Source organism: Colobus angolensis, unplaced genomic scaffold (genome assembly GCF_000951035.1).
Source record: "Colobus angolensis palliatus isolate OR3802 unplaced genomic scaffold, Cang.pa_1.0 Scaffold383, whole genome shotgun sequence".
NCBI lineage: Eukaryota > Metazoa > Chordata > Mammalia > Primates > Cercopithecidae > Colobus > Colobus angolensis.
This window is the reverse complement of record NW_012117188.1, coordinates 408,306-424,049: the sequence shown is the minus strand read 5'-3', so window position 1 is coordinate 424,049 and position 15,744 is coordinate 408,306. Positions and strand designations below refer to the sequence as shown.

At 37.2% G+C, this 15,744-nt stretch overlaps 1 protein-coding gene across 1 annotated transcript; it reads right to left on the bottom strand.

The window, feature by feature from the left end:
• Positions 1–593: 593 nt before the first annotated feature.
• Positions 594–15,153, bottom strand: FBXO4 (F-box protein 4; the record flags this gene model as incomplete). Its single annotated transcript, XM_011954500.1, has 6 exons — positions 594–966; positions 2,542–2,717; positions 8,151–8,326; positions 8,439–8,514; positions 12,538–12,758; positions 14,912–15,153. Coding segments are annotated over 6 exons (981 nt in total), but the record flags the coding sequence as incomplete, so codon positions are not given.
• Between the last annotated feature and the right edge of the window lie 591 nt (positions 15,154–15,744).

Below are 15,744 nucleotides of genomic sequence, written 5' to 3'. Positions count from 1 at the left end.
AAACTTTCTGTAATAATATATATATATTAAATGTTACAAACTTTCTGTCCAAAACAGAAATACATTTAAATATGGAACTTATATAAACTGTATATAGATATTTATGGCTTTTACTATAATCTTAAAATTCCTGAGTTCCAGTGAGATATTAGGGTGTTTCTTCTGCCGAGTATAAGCCATTTGTGGAAGGAAGTAACATGATGCATACAAGTCTCCGGGAAGTTTTCACTCTGAGTATGGATAGAATTTGGCTTTAGTATCTTATGAGCTTGTGAAGTTATATGAAAATAGTAAGAACTATCAGGAAAAGTTATTTTTCATGAAAGCAGTATTAAATATGATATAAGCTTGCTTTTTACTGTTTCAGAATAAAACAGGGATTGTATGGCCATAATATTAAATGCAATTCCAGTATATTTTTCAGTCTTTAAGCTGTGTATTTATTAAGAATGGATAAAAATTTCTTTTCTGATAACCACTTATGAACCCTTGAAAAGACTGAATGGAAAGTTTAGCAAATTTGCTATTTCTCACTAAGGCAATCTTTGTACTCAAAAGAATAGAAACTCAGGGAATGAGAGGCACAAATGTACTTTTTCCAGAATTTAATATTTTTTAAAAGACAGAAAATATAAAAATTACCAAAAAAATGTTTAAAGGTTCATTTTGGGGCTAAAGACTAGGATTGAAACTCTTCTTGCAATTGATTTATGGTAAAGAGTAAAAATAATATCAAAAACACAGCAGTTATAGCTGTCCAAGTTAAAGCTCATCTGCGAAAAGGGAGGACAAGGTGAGTTGACTGAGCAAATATTCACATCAAGACCTTAGTAATAAATTTCAAACAGTTTCACTTCTCAAGATCTGAAAGGAGAATCATCTTGCACTCTTAGATTCTACTTCTTCAAGAATCCACTCAATGCCATTCAAAAAACCAGTTAGAGTTTCAGCCTCTGCGTCCTGGACCTATGAATACATAACAGAGAATGTTGTTAGTAAGAAACTAAGTCCAAAATCTTATGAGTAGGAGGAACATTTTTCTAGACACTAAAAAGAGAACAGAACTTTTAAAAATCCCAATAAACTTTGGATAAGTTGCTCAAGTTTTGTTTTGTAGAGCACTTAGATAAAAATATGATCATTTCTCTTGTAACTATTACCAATATAAAACTTATTTGCCTTGAAATTCAGCTTTGGAAATGGAAAGAAATACCATTTCTATGACTTGCTTCCATATATGAAGGGAAAAAACATTCTCCAAAGGATCCACTTTGAAAACTAAAACATTTTTAGTGACTCAGCTCGTTATATGTGTGACATCATGTTACAAAAATGTGTCTTTAATACTGCCACGCCTCCTAATGGTAAAGCTAAAATTGTCACCATTCAGAAGGGGAAACTTTATTAGTAGTTTTCAAACTTCATTTCAAAGAGTCTTTGGAGCTCCAGGGAAGAGATGGAAGGGGAACAAAGAAAATCCTCTTACTTTTTCCGCAAAAGCGTTTCCAACTTTAATTTTTCTTTATCTGTTTTACTCAGGGGTTATCATGTCAGGATTCATTTGAAGAAAGAATGCCATAATTAAAATATATTTTAGGGCTGGGCACGGTGGCTCATGCCTGTAGTCCCAGCACTTTGGGAAGCCGAGGCGAGCGGATCACTTGAAGCCAGGAGTCCAAGACCAGCCTGGCCAACATGGTAAAACGTCATCTCTAGTAAAAAACAAAAATTAACCGGGTATGGTGGCACGTGCCTGTAATCCCAGCTACTTGGGAGGCTGAGGCATGAGAATTACTTGAACCCAGGAGGCAGAGGTTGGAGTGAGCCAAAATTGCACCACTGTACTCCAGCCTGGGTGAGAGCAAGACCCTGTCTCAAAAAAATAAATAAAATATTTTTTAGAAAGCAATAAACTATAAGATGGAGCATATACCTTTGATGATCCATAAAGCATAATACATTGATGTTGTAAGAAACGTAATAGTAGCATCTAAAAAAATCAACCTGGCTCGGCACGATGGCTCACACCTGTAATCTCAGCACTTTGGGAAGCCAAGGCAGGCGGATGGCTTGAGCCTAGGAGTTTGAGATCAGCCTGAGCAACATGGAGAAACCCCATGTCTACAAAAAATACAAAAAATTATCTGGGTTGCCGGCACACATCTGTAGTCCCAGGTACCTGGGAGGCTGAGGTGGAGGGATAACCTGAGCCCGAGAGGTTGAGGCTGCAGTGAGCTGTGATCGTGCCACTGCACTCCAGCCTGAGCGACAAAGTGAGACCCTGTCTCAAAAACACACACACACAAAAAAAAAGAAAAAAAAATCCCCAATTGTTATCTCATTGTTTCTGCGAGAGAAGAGGCAAGTAAGAAACAATTGATCAGCTAACATTGATTATCATCAAATAGCTTCCATAGACTAAGCTATTAGAATTGATTTTAGAATGCTATTTCATTAAAGAAGTTGAATTTAAAAAATAAAATAAAATAGAAAATAGAGTACAAAATAAAATTTTTGTCACTAGAGTATAAATGATCTTACCAGCCATGGGTGATTTAGAAGATTCAGATGCAGCTCATGAGCCAAATAAAAACAGGGCATTCTTTTTACATCCCCTTGAGAAATACAAGATAAAACCAACAATGGTCTTCCTGAAGACCCAAAGGCTGGATCCGTCATTGCCATAATATGAGAAAATTCATCTTGCCATTCATGTCCTAAGGAATGTAAGTCAAAACCCTTAATTTGCATTACTTTTAATAGTTTTGAAAACAATAAAATAAAAAACTAACAAAGCGAGGGAACAAAAATTTACCAGGATCCAAACGTAAGCTGAGGGGAAAAAAACCACAGTACTCTTCAGATGTCTCCATGGTCTAAAAGCAAAAATGCTTGATACAGGTATTTCCTTTCACAAATTCTGTAGATGTCACTACCCTTTCATTCAAAGGGCTGACTTTCAAAATTTAGGCATATAGTTGAGTTTAGCTTTTTTTATGAATACCAACAATCTCAACCTTCTATTGGAGTGTTTGGACCACTTGCATTTTGTGGTAGGTAGAATTTTAAGATAACCTCAATGTTCCAAACCCTTGCATAATCCCTTTCCCCTTTAGTGTCTGAAGAACCTACAAATAAGATGGGGCATCACTCCCATGATTAGGCTTTAAGACACAGCTGAGTTTAAGAAAGATAGGTAATCCTCATTGAGCCTGACCTAATCAGGTGAGCCCTTAAAAGCGGCTCTTCTTGTTGAAAGATTCAATACAGGGGAGATTCTCCATTGCTGGATTGGAAGATGGAGGGAGTCACATGGGAAGGGATATAAGTGACCTCTAGAAGCTGATAGCAGCCCCCAGCTGACAGCTAGCAAGAAAACAGGAAGGTCAGTCCTACAACAATAAGAAACTGAATTCAGCTCATAACCTGAATGATCTCGGAAGCAAATTCTTTCCCAGAGCCTCCAGAAAAGGATGCAACAATATGATACACAAATTTCAGCCCAAGAGGCCCTATCCAGAGAACTCAGTACTACCATGACCAGACTTCTGACCTAGAGAACTGTGAGCTAAAAAAATAGTTGTTTTAAACCATTAAATTTGAGGTAATTAGTTAATAGCAATTGAAAATTAATAAACATTTAATGTACTTAACAACAAGGTACATTTAAATGTATCCTATACATCTTAGATTTTGACTTGTCCATCTGTTCTTTATTCCTTCTTCTCTCTTTGCCTTCCTTCTTTTGGACTGAGTTTTAATGGTTCCATTTAATATCCACTACTGGCTTGGTTACAACTTCATTATACAGTTTTTAGTAGTTGTTCAAGTATTTATAATACACATTTTTAATTTATAAGTCTACCTTTAAATATGTGATTTCACATATAGAAGAAACTTACAAAATAATATACTTCAATGTTCTCTCTTCCACGATGTGTTCTATTATCACATATTTTTCTTCAAAATGTCATACATGTATAATACACTATTAATTTTTTTTAATTAAAATTAGAAAAAAAACTTTTTTGTATATATAGCTCCTTTGTTTCCATCCCAGGAGTCTTCACCTTTTTCGGTAGATGCAGATTTCCATCTGTTATCATATTCTTCTGCCTAAAGAGCTCCTTTAAGATTTCTTATAGTGAAGATCTGTTACCAATCAATCTTCTCAGTGCTATGTTCAAATGTGTTTCTCAAAATTCATGTGTTGAACATTTAAACCCCAATTCAACAGTATTGGGGGAAGGGGTGTCTTTGGGAGTTGTTTAGGTCATAACGGCTTTACTCTCATGAGTAGATTAATATTACCATTAAAATTGGCTTGCGGCCCTGTCTTTCCCTCTTCTGTCATGTGAGAATGCAATGTTTGTCTCCAGCTTCCCTTTCTACCTTCTGCCAAATAAGAAATCAGCAAGAAAGGCACTTACCAGACACCAGATGCTGGTGCCTTAATCTTGGACTCCCTCGTGTCCAAAACTGTCAGAAATAAATTTCTGATCTTTAAAAATTCATTTATTGATCTGTAATAAAATTAGACTAAGTAGTCTTGGGAGAATAGGAATTTAGGTGAAGCCAGAGGGAAAAAAAATCACAGTACCATTCAGATGTCTCCATAATCTAAAAACAGAAATGCACTGATATACAGGTCTGGGATATTCTGTTATAGTGGCACAAATGAACTGAGACATGGAACTTTTGTTTGTCTGAAAACATCTTAACATTACCTTTATTTTCATTTTATTTTATTTTTTTTTTGAGACGGAGTCTCACTCTGTCGCCCAAGCTGGAGTGCAGCGGCCGGATCTCAGCTCACTGCAAGCTCCGCCTCCCGGGTTCACGCCATTCTCCTGCCTCAGCCTCCCGAGTAGCTGGGACTACAGGCGCCCGCCACCTCGCCCGGCTAGTTTTTTGTATTTTTTTGGTAGAGACGGGGTTTCACCGTGTTAGCCAGGATGGTCTCGATCTCCCGACCTTGTGATCCGCCCGCCTCGGCCTCCCAAAGTGCTGGGATTACAGGCTTGAGCCACCGCGCCCGGCCACCTTTATTTTCAAAATATATTTTTGCTGGATGTAGGATTTTTTTTTCCCTTGTAGTACTATAAAGATTTCTCTTTATTGGTTTCTATCCTGCAGCAATTCTGTCAGGAAATTTGTTGTCACTATCATCTTGGCCTTCTATATGCATGTTTTCATTTCCTCTGGCTGCCTTAAAGATGTTCTCTTTATCTTTGATTTTTATCAGTTTGTCTACGATGTGCTTAGATGTATTTTTCTTTATATTTATGCTTGGTGCTCTCTGAGCATCTTCAATCTGTGGTTTGTTGTCTTTCCATAATTTTGAGATAATTCTGGCCATTATCTGTTCAAAAATTCCTTTTCCCCTTTTCTCTCTCCCTTCATGTTTTGGGACTCCAATTACAGATAAGTTAGATCAGGGGTCAGCCTACTACATTCTGTGGGTCAATTTTTCTAAATAAATTTTTATTGCAAAACAGTCTGTCCTTTCGTTTACGTGTTGTCTTTGCTGCTTTTGTACTGTAATAGCAGAGCTAAGTGATGGTTAAAAGACAAACAAACAAACAAACAAAACCTGTATGGCTCATAAGCCTACAATATTTACTATTTGTCCCTTTAAGAAAGTTTCCTAACCCCTGAGTTAGATCACTGGACAGATTCCCCCAACTCTCACTCTGTTCCTTGCTCTTACCTTTTTTTTTTCTCTTTGTGTTTTAATTTGGATAATTCTGAGTGACTTATCTTCACTTTCAATGATTCTTTCTTTTGCTAATATGCCCACTGAAGGAATTGTTCATCTGTTGTCATATTTTCATATCTAGCATTCTTGTTTAACTTTTTCAAAGCAGCGTCCTTTTCTCTGCTGAAAAATCTATCTGTTCACACATATTGTCCACCTTTTCCACTAGGTCTCTCGCAATCTCTCATTTTTTTGTGGGCAAGGGGCGGGGTCTCGCTCTGTCACCCAGGCTGGAGTGCAGTGGTGTGATCTCAGCTCATGCAACCTCCGCCTCCCAGGCTCAAGCGATTCTCCTGCCTCAGCCTTCCAAGTAGTTGGGACTATAGGCACATGCCACCACGCCTGGCTAATTTTCTGTATTTTCGGTAGAGGTGAAATTTCGCCATGTTGCCCAGGCTAGTCTCGAACTTCTGGGCTCAAGCAATCTGCCCACCTTGGCCTCCCAGAGCCACTGCACCTGACCTAGATCTTTTAATCACAGTTATTTTAATGTCTCTTTCTGAGAATACCAACATCTAGACCATCTCTGGTCCAGTTCAACTGACTGCCTTATCTCATGACAATGTGTCATTTCATTTTGATTTTGTGCGTGCCTCATAATTTTTAGATTTAATGTTAGATGTTTTATGTAGAAGAGCAGTAGAGACTAAGGTAAACAGGATTTACTCCTAAAAACAGGCATCATACTTCGGTTAGAGTATTAATGCAGTAGGCTGAATCAAACTAGTCTAGTTGAGCTGGATTTGGCTTTTATTGCTATAGCTAACTTTGTAACACACAGACTTTAAATTATTTCAGCAGTATGCTGCTGCTATCTTGTTCTCAGTAAGAGCACTGGAGTGCCAGAGTTTCTTAGAGTTTCTACTTGTTCTCAGCTTTCAGCCTATCTTTGTAACTGTGCCATGGGGGGTTATAGGGAAGAGGCAAGGAGAGCCTCTCCACACCCTTCCCCCATCCCTGCAGTAGTCTGCTATTGCTTCTTAATTTGTAGGGACATGGAGATTTCTCAGTTTTCTCATCCCAGCCTAAGGCCTTAGAGGCCCTGTGCACCAGAGCCTCAGTGGTATGGGCTTTCTCAGTGTTCCAGTATAACTGCTGAATTCTGCCCTTTATTGGTAGAAAGGTCTCCACTGCAAATTTCCTGCCTCTCCTCCAGAGTCAGCAAACATTTAATTTGTATCAGTGCAAGATCCTCAGTACAACTGGAAATCCTGCTCCTCCCCTAAGACAGCTTTTGTTTCTATCTCTCTTGAGATAGCAGCAGTTAACTTTTGTCTATGGAAAACAGCTTTGGCTTCATTGAGAAAAGGATATAGAAGCTTGTCTCCAAGCACCGGCCAGTCAACACATGCATGCCTATACCACTAAGGAGGGTACTCATAGGTCTTCTGCCCTACCACTAACCTTTTACATGAGCACCTAGTAGAGGCTAGTGGGAAAAAGTTGATAAGTGAGTATAGTTTCTTTGTGTCTTGTAATTTTTTTTTAATTTATTTTTTGTCTGCTTGTTTTATAGGAGCAGATTGGAAAACTAGATAAAATAGGGGCTGTATCTGTTTTAGTTCCCAGTTGTAACTGCAACATGCCTGTAGGAACTAAAAAACTATTTGTTAAATGAACTCATCTTTTATTTTGCTTCTAAGTTTTCTTTTTACAGATACCCCTGTAATAACAGAAAGTAATTGCAACTGCGTTCATGCCTAATAGATGACAGGGAAAATAAATTCAATAGAAATTCAAACCAGTGTATTAGAGAACTATAATATATATACAGTATATTATATATTTATATTCTACCTTGTTCACAAAGGATTTGGGAAAGATATTGTAATACTAGCTCATGGCCCAATGATATTTTGATTTCACACAAAAATAGCATTCTGAATGACAATTATTCAGAATATATGGACAGTGTTCTCAACTAATCTACTTAACACCCTGCCATCACATCTCTCTACTATTTGGATAAGACAAAGGTAAAATCTTTCATGGTTATTTGCATAGATTATTTGAATAAAGCCAGAAGCAGACAAAATGTCAGTATCAAAAAAATGTAGAAGCATACAACAAAAAAATATTGTATAGCTGTAGTACCAAACTTTGGAATGCATCAGAATTCCCTGGGTGCTTGGAAAAAACAGATGCCCTAAATCTGATTCACACAACCCAAATCTAGAATAAAATTCACCAGGGTAGGAATCAGCTTGTTAACATGTTTAACAAGCTCCTCAGGTGATCCTAATACACACCCCTATTAATAGTAAGGGCCGGAAAATTACACTGATAAAATAAGCCATCATATTCTTAAGAAGCCACCATAAAGACTAAAAAGGTAATTTCTATTTGCTTTGAAAAGAACAATATGCTTAAAAATGTATGTATGAGTGCTTACTTTTATGAGCTTCAGCATTTGCAACATAGATGAACCCATCTACAACTTCACACACTTTTTGAATTTGTGGAATCACACTGTACCGGCTTCCTTGTTGATCATCACCTTCATTCTGTCGACTGAATATCTTGTTAACTGCACTTGTATGCTCTTCCCTTGCTCTATCTCTTTCCTTTCTAGAAAAAAAAATTGTAAAGACAGAATATAAAAAGACACTAAACAGGCTCCACTCACCTGAAATGTTTTAGTTCTGATGTTTCAGTTAAGCCACCAAGTATGTAGCCTTACCTGGTAGTTGAATATAAGATTAGAATGTTGAATTTATGTTGGTTGTTCAACTGAAAATTGACTCCTGATCCAATACCTAAGAAAGAAAATTACAGTTACCAAAGCAAGTCGTCAACAAAAATAGCAAAAGATCACACTGAAAATTACCCAGTGAAAGCAAAAAGAGCAAAGAAAAAAATTATATAATAACTTATGCATTGATTTGAAATAAAATAAAACGTATACATTGAAGAAAAGATACTGTATGTAACTTTCATCCACATGGCAATAAAAATACAGAGAAAGAAAAAAACTGCTAGGCTTATAACAGTCCTTATATCATCACCACTATCGTCAACAACTTTATCATCTTATCAGTAGCAGCTGCATCATCCCAGCTACTGCTATTTATCCTCAAGACTAAGACTCATTTTCATATTTTTATGTTTCTCATTAGTCTAATAATCCATGTATACATTCAACTAAGTGTCTTTCTCCCCCTCTGAAAAGCTGTTTTTAAATTGATGGGGAGCCAGGCACAGTGGCTCACATCTGTAATCCCAAAAATTTGGGAGGCTGAGGTGTAAGAATCACTTGAGGCTAGGAGTTCAAGACCAACTTAGACAACATAGTGAGAACCTCATCTCTACAAAAAATACAAAACAATTAGCCAGGCATGGGGGCCCATGCCTGTTTCCCAGGTACTTGGGAGGCTGAGGTAGGAGGATCACTTGAGCCAGGGAGTTCAAGGCTGCAGTGAGCCATGATTATGCCACTGTACTCCAGCCTGGGCAACAGAGACCTTGTCTCAAATAATATAAATTAATGAGGAGTTGCCAACAGCACATTAGTAAATTGAGAAAATACTGAAGATACTGAAATTTAGAATTCGACAGAGTTGGATTATAATTCTGAATTTCTCACTTATAGCCATGTATTTGTATCCCTCAGTTTGATACCAAAAAGAAGTTGAACTAATACATTCTTCTCAGGTTTACTGGGAAGATTAAATGAGATCATATATGTAAAACTCCTAGTAGGTTAACAATCACAAGTGCTAAATATTAGATTCTTACTGCTTTATATCTGAGTCATTAGTCACTGTTATTTGTCCTTTCTTAACCTCTTCCCTCCTTGGACTGTGTTAACACTAAGTGGCTGGTTCCCCTTTTGCCTCCTCGAAAGACCCTTCTGGGCTTCCATGGCTCTACTTCATCCTGTTATATAAATGTTCTTTTAGATCTGTTCAGTTATCTGCATCCCCACGACCACATTTTAGTTCACACTGTCATCATCACTCACCTGGGCCTGTGCAATCACTTCTAACCCGTCTCCTATATCTTCTTGCCTCCTATTGTCCTTTCCTCTGACATCAGTTGGAAGAATTTTTTAATAATGGTATCTAATTAACTGTCTTCTCTACAAAGCCGTTGCTCTTCAGATGAAGAAATAAAACCTTAATATCTGGCCCCTACTAACGTCATTAGAGACAACTCCAGCCTTTCATATTCTTAATTCCTGCATTATAACTAATTTATTTGTTTAAATAAGCCATGCCATACCATCTTATGTCATCATTCTAGGCAACACATGTACAGGGCTCTTAAGTACTAGGACTGCAACCATCCCAGCCCATGTGATCCTAGTCCTCCAGCCACCAGGTCTGGTGCATGTTTCACAGAGACCACAGAATCAAAATCTACCATGTTTCTGATCTTTGTTTTCACCAGCTGCACTCCCAGAGATTATCCTCTCAACATGTCTAACTTCAGTCCAATATAGTCGCCATACTGTTCTGCTCTTCTTTGCCAATTATGTAATGCCATATTCTCTCATCTTGCTGAGTGTGAGTCATAGGCTGAAATTTTAAAACAATCACTTCAGCTGCTCTATGGAAAATGGAAGTGCCATTTTATTACTTCTCCATTTTATAACCATCAAACTTCCCCATTTCCTCAACCTCTTCTTGAGGTGTTCCTTCGACCTAATAGCCGTACTTAAAATTGGCCTACCCCTAGGTGAGGCTTCTCCTGCAGTGAACTCTCAAGTAGCAAAGATGCTTATTTTCTCACAACTGAAGGTAAAGAGATGGGATTCATGTTACTCACCAACCCTCTGAAAAAAAATCCTTCTACTTGAGAAACACATCATTCAGCTGTAGCACTCTTTCCTTCTTTGTCATTATTATTTATGAATCTCCATTTAATAATCACTTCCCCCAAACATAAACTGAACATTTCAGCACCTGTCTCCAATCTTCCTCTCCATCCTCAATAACTTCCACGTCCATGTGGACTCCATATGACTCCCAAATCTCGATTTCTAGCCCAGAACTTGCTCCTCAGAGCTGGATGCATATAGTAATCCATAAAGTCATTCACTCATTCATCAAATATACAGAGAGTGCCTGCTATGTGCCTGGCACCACAGATACAGCTAAAAATAAAGTGGACAAGATTCTTACCTTCATGGAGCTTCCATTCTAGCAGATTTGCTTATAGTAGGTATCTCTACTTGGCTCTTCCATAGTTATCAAAGTCAACATATTCCAAAGAATAGCTGCTATTCTCCCTATACAGATCTTACTGTTACCTGCTCCCTTCCAAATTTTTCTTACTTCTCCAGTGACTTCTTACCCTAGTGAATCCTCTATCATCCAACACAAAACTCAAATCGGAAACCTGGAGCCATCCCTATTACTGCTAATACATTCATTCTGTCAAATTTATATCCTTACTATTCATTCTCTTCTCTCATCTTCACTAACAGTGACTTAGAGTTCAGATCCTCTTCATATTTTAATCATAATATGACAGTGGCTTCTTAACGGGTCTCCATATCTTTAGCCCCTTCTAATCATTTCTTCATTCAAGAGCCTGAGTAATCTTTCCAAGATGCAATCTTGATCATTTCAATCCTCTACTTAAAATCCTCCAACAGCTCCCAAATGCTTAAGCATGGTACATATGTGATTTTTCACATAGCTCCACTCTTTCTAGATACACAGTGATAGTTCAAATGTGTCCTCCACATCCAGAGCTTTGTGCTTTTAGAAATGTAGTTCTCCGCCGGGCGTGGTGGCTCACGCCTGTAATCCCAGCACTTTGGGAGGCCAAGATGGGTGGATCAAGAGGTCAGGTGATCGAGACCCTCCTGGCTAACACGGTGAAACCTCCTCTCTACTAAAAATACAAAAACATTAGCAGGGCGTAGTGGCGGGTGCCTGTAGTCCCACCTACTTGGGAGGCTGAGGCAGGAGAATGGCGTAAACCTGGGAGGCGGAGCTTGCAGTGAGCTGATATTGTGCCACTGCACTCCAGCCTGGGCGACTGAGCGATACTCTGTCTTAAAAAAAAAAAAAAAAAAAAAAATGTAGTTCTCGCTGCCTGGAACACTTTTACTGTCTTTTTGTGATGGCCTACAACTACTCACCCTAGTGACTAATATGAAACCTCATCTTCAATATGGAGCCTTCTTTCACCCTTACCTTTCTACCCAGGAACTAATTACATCATATTCTAATTATCTGTACACTTGTCTATGTCCTCACCTACACCTACACCTGTCTTTAAGGCAGACAGAGACATTGTTCTAAATCTCTGCATCCCTATCATCTCACTAATAGGGGCTGGTTCTCAATAAATAAGTAAAGCAAAGGCTAAATTTTATTATCACTTATACTTACTATTTATCCTGCCTTGCCAAATACTTATACATTGTTGTTTTTTTTTTTAATAGAAAGAGGGGAAGGTGATGATTTAACTCTTTTGAATTCCAATTCATATCAAAATACTCTCCATACAGATGCTCAATATTTTCTGCTTTTTCAAATATGATAAATATGATATCCCACTGTACAAATGCAACATCTTGACAACAAATAACTTATTTTCACATAATCTTAAAATCTGGATTGTACAAATTTGAGGAATTAAGAGGAAGCTTTCTTATAGTAAGTAAATTAACTCTGTCAGTCCAGTGGAACCTGGTGGGGCTCCCAACAACCAAAGTACTGTATTTCATTATAGCAAATAATTAATTTAAAAGGAATTTCTTTCTTTTTAACAAGAATGTCAAGCTCAAAGTGTTTGAATTAACTGTAGATTAACATGAAAATTACCATCAATCTGCCTCTGAGGCAAACCAGCTGTTGGGCAAAGTTCCTCTGAAGACATCAAGCTCAGCACCAAAGAGGTATTCAATTCTTCCAAACCTGGTCCAAACATAGCAAATCGTGGTTCATTCTGAATGATCAGGGAGTGTAAAAAGGAAGTGACAGCTCCATACATAGGATGGCTGGATTTTGAAGCTCTTCTTGTATATGGACAGCACATTCTATAGCTGTATAAAATTGTCACAGTTAGAACATTAACATAGAAAACACTTAGCCAGTTATTCATTCAAAAATATATAATGTATTGAGTACTTGCTAGACACAAGGGATACAATGATTATACAGTCCCAATCCTCCAGGAGGACAATGGTAGACAGACACCTTTATAATACATATGTGGAGCACTCTGACATGGAAAAGCACGAGGTGCCATGGGGGTGGGAGTGGCCCAGAAGCTAACAAACTCTTCCCCCATGAAGTGGTTACTTACTTTCTAATCTTTAATTTAGATTCTCTCATGGAACATTTGAATGGTGAAATTTTACTACATAAAGGTTCTCAACCCGAGGAGGTTTACCCCATCCCCTGGAACATTTGGCAATGTCTGAACAACATGTGTATTGTCACAGCTGGGGAGGGGAGAAGGATTAAGCAGAAGCCAAGGATGCTGCTAAACATTAATCCTATAATGCATAGGGCAGGCCCCAGAACAAAGAATTATTTGACTCAAAATGTCAATAGTGCCAAGATTGAGAAACTCAGCACTAAAGATAAGCTACATACAGATAGCTAGCATAATATCCCTAGAGGTAAAAAACAAACAAACAAACAAACAAACAAAAAATGCGAACACTACCAATATAACCAAATTTCAAATGTCTTGGGTACTTCTATTAATAGCCTCAAATATAACAGTTTAGTAAGAGTTAAATGAGGGAGGCTCAAATGATCCTTGCAGCAAACTTAGCAAGCTAAGAATCATGTAAAAAAATTCCGTTTCTTGAAATAGCTATAAATCTCTAAAGTACCAATTATGTATTTTATCAAAAATTAAAAGTTACCCAAATCAAAATAAAACCTAAATTCCTTCAAATAAGTCAAGCTGGTTAACAAAATCAGTAACCTAACAAAATCATTTTATTAGAAACCTTGTAACTCATGAAGGGGAAAAAACAAACAAAAAACAGTTTTGAAGCTAGATAGACCTGACCAAACCTTACCACTTTTAGTTATATGAGCCATTCACAGTCTGAATTTCAGTTTCTTCATCTGTATTATTTGAGCAACAGAAATAACTCAGGGTTGTAAAAATTAGAAGTAATTTATATGACCATAAATGGTAGTTACTATTATTACTATTCTCTGGGCAAAATCTAATTCCACAGCCTCACATACACTTGATGCAATGGTGAGCTACGGGGCATTGTACAGGTATTGCCTAGCAAGTGAGATACAGTGGCACTTCCTGAGATTATGTATAACAGATGACACACCTTTGAATCAAATAGTTTCACAACACTTGACATAATGGCATCTGTATTAGAATAGGGAAATGCTCTGAATAACTTAAAATTTGAAAAAAAATCCTATATTTTGCTACTGAGTCAAGCACAACAAAACAATTTTTAAAGAATAAATATTTTTAAAATTTTAAAATAATGCATTAAGTTTGAGATTCTCAGTAAAACAGGCTATATCCAGATCCAATGACATTATACATCTTTGAGGTAGCATAATGGGGTTCCAGTCTGAATAGTCCCTTATAAACTATATGACTTTAGGCAAATCACGTAACCTCCATGAACCTTAATTCCACATCGGTGATACAAAGATAACACCTTCTTGTTGCATGAGGATTAAATGAGTAAAATATACATAAAGCATCCCTTGTAGAATCCAGTACACTGCAGTTGCTCAGTAACATTAATTATTTCACCTACATGATATTAAAAAATGTCAGTGCTTTTGGGTGTTAATGTAATCTTATTTCTCACAGCCTTTAGAATGGTTTTCTTCTTCCCTACTAAACAACAGGGATTTCTGATCATCCTTTTTCTGGATATGGAAAAGTATTTACTTATTTAACAAAATTACAATTGTTCTAAAGATCATGAGAATTTTAAGAAGTCTTTTACTACTTGCCATCTATACTACTTATAATTATTCAAATACTGGTTAGGCACCGCAGGGAAATAATAAAATATTAAAGCTGAAAGGGTACTATGAAGGAAGTCATTTAACTCCCAGTTTTGACAAGAGAACAATTAGACCGCAAATCCACATAACAAATTGGTAGCAGGGTAAGGACTAAATTGGATATTGACTAGTAATACAGTAAAAGTTAATATCTTCTTTTTAATTCATAAAACTAGATACTTACACTGCCATGTAGTCAAAAAATGCACCATCAGTGACCTCAGATATAGGCTTTTTTAAGATTTCTAGATCTGGAAGACATTTCCAGTCAACAGAAGACCAAGAAGGAAGATCCCTTAACAAAAAGTATCTCCACAGAATTGGATCTCTTACAGTTTCATTCCAATAATGATTTGTACTTCCCAACTGACACAGATCATGAGGTGAAAGAAAGGACAAAATATATAGCTGTACATCAATCTGAAACAGAAGAAAGCAGTAGGTAGGAAAAAGGAATGAAGAAAATAGTTTTTGGGTGATAAATCACACAATCAACAAATAAATAACAAAAGGTCAACTGACTAGTATTTTTAATAACTAAATGTACCATTAATAATTAAATCTATTATTTTCCTGCCATCAGCAAAGGATTATAACTGAACATTTTAGTTTTGTATTTGTTAAACTAATTTCTGAAACACTGAAACATTCCTGAAAAACCAACCGTCTTGCTATCTTTCCAGTAAAATTACCAGTTCCTTTAATTTTTCCTCACAGATGTTTGGATATACCAGTTCGTTACATAAATTAGTTAAGGAAATAATTTGTTCTTCAAAATAAAACCTGTATCAACCTTTATCTGATTTTATCATCAGACCAAATCAAAAAGTGTACTTTTTTTTTTTTTTTTTTTTTTTTTTTTTTTTTGAGACGGAGTCTCCTTCTGTCGCCCAGGCTGGAGAGCAGTGGCGCGATCTCGGCTCACTGCAAGCTCCGCCTCCCGGGTTCATGCAGTTCTCCTGCCTCAGCCTCCCGAGCAGCTGGGGCTACAGGTGCCTGCCACCAAGCCCGGCTAAT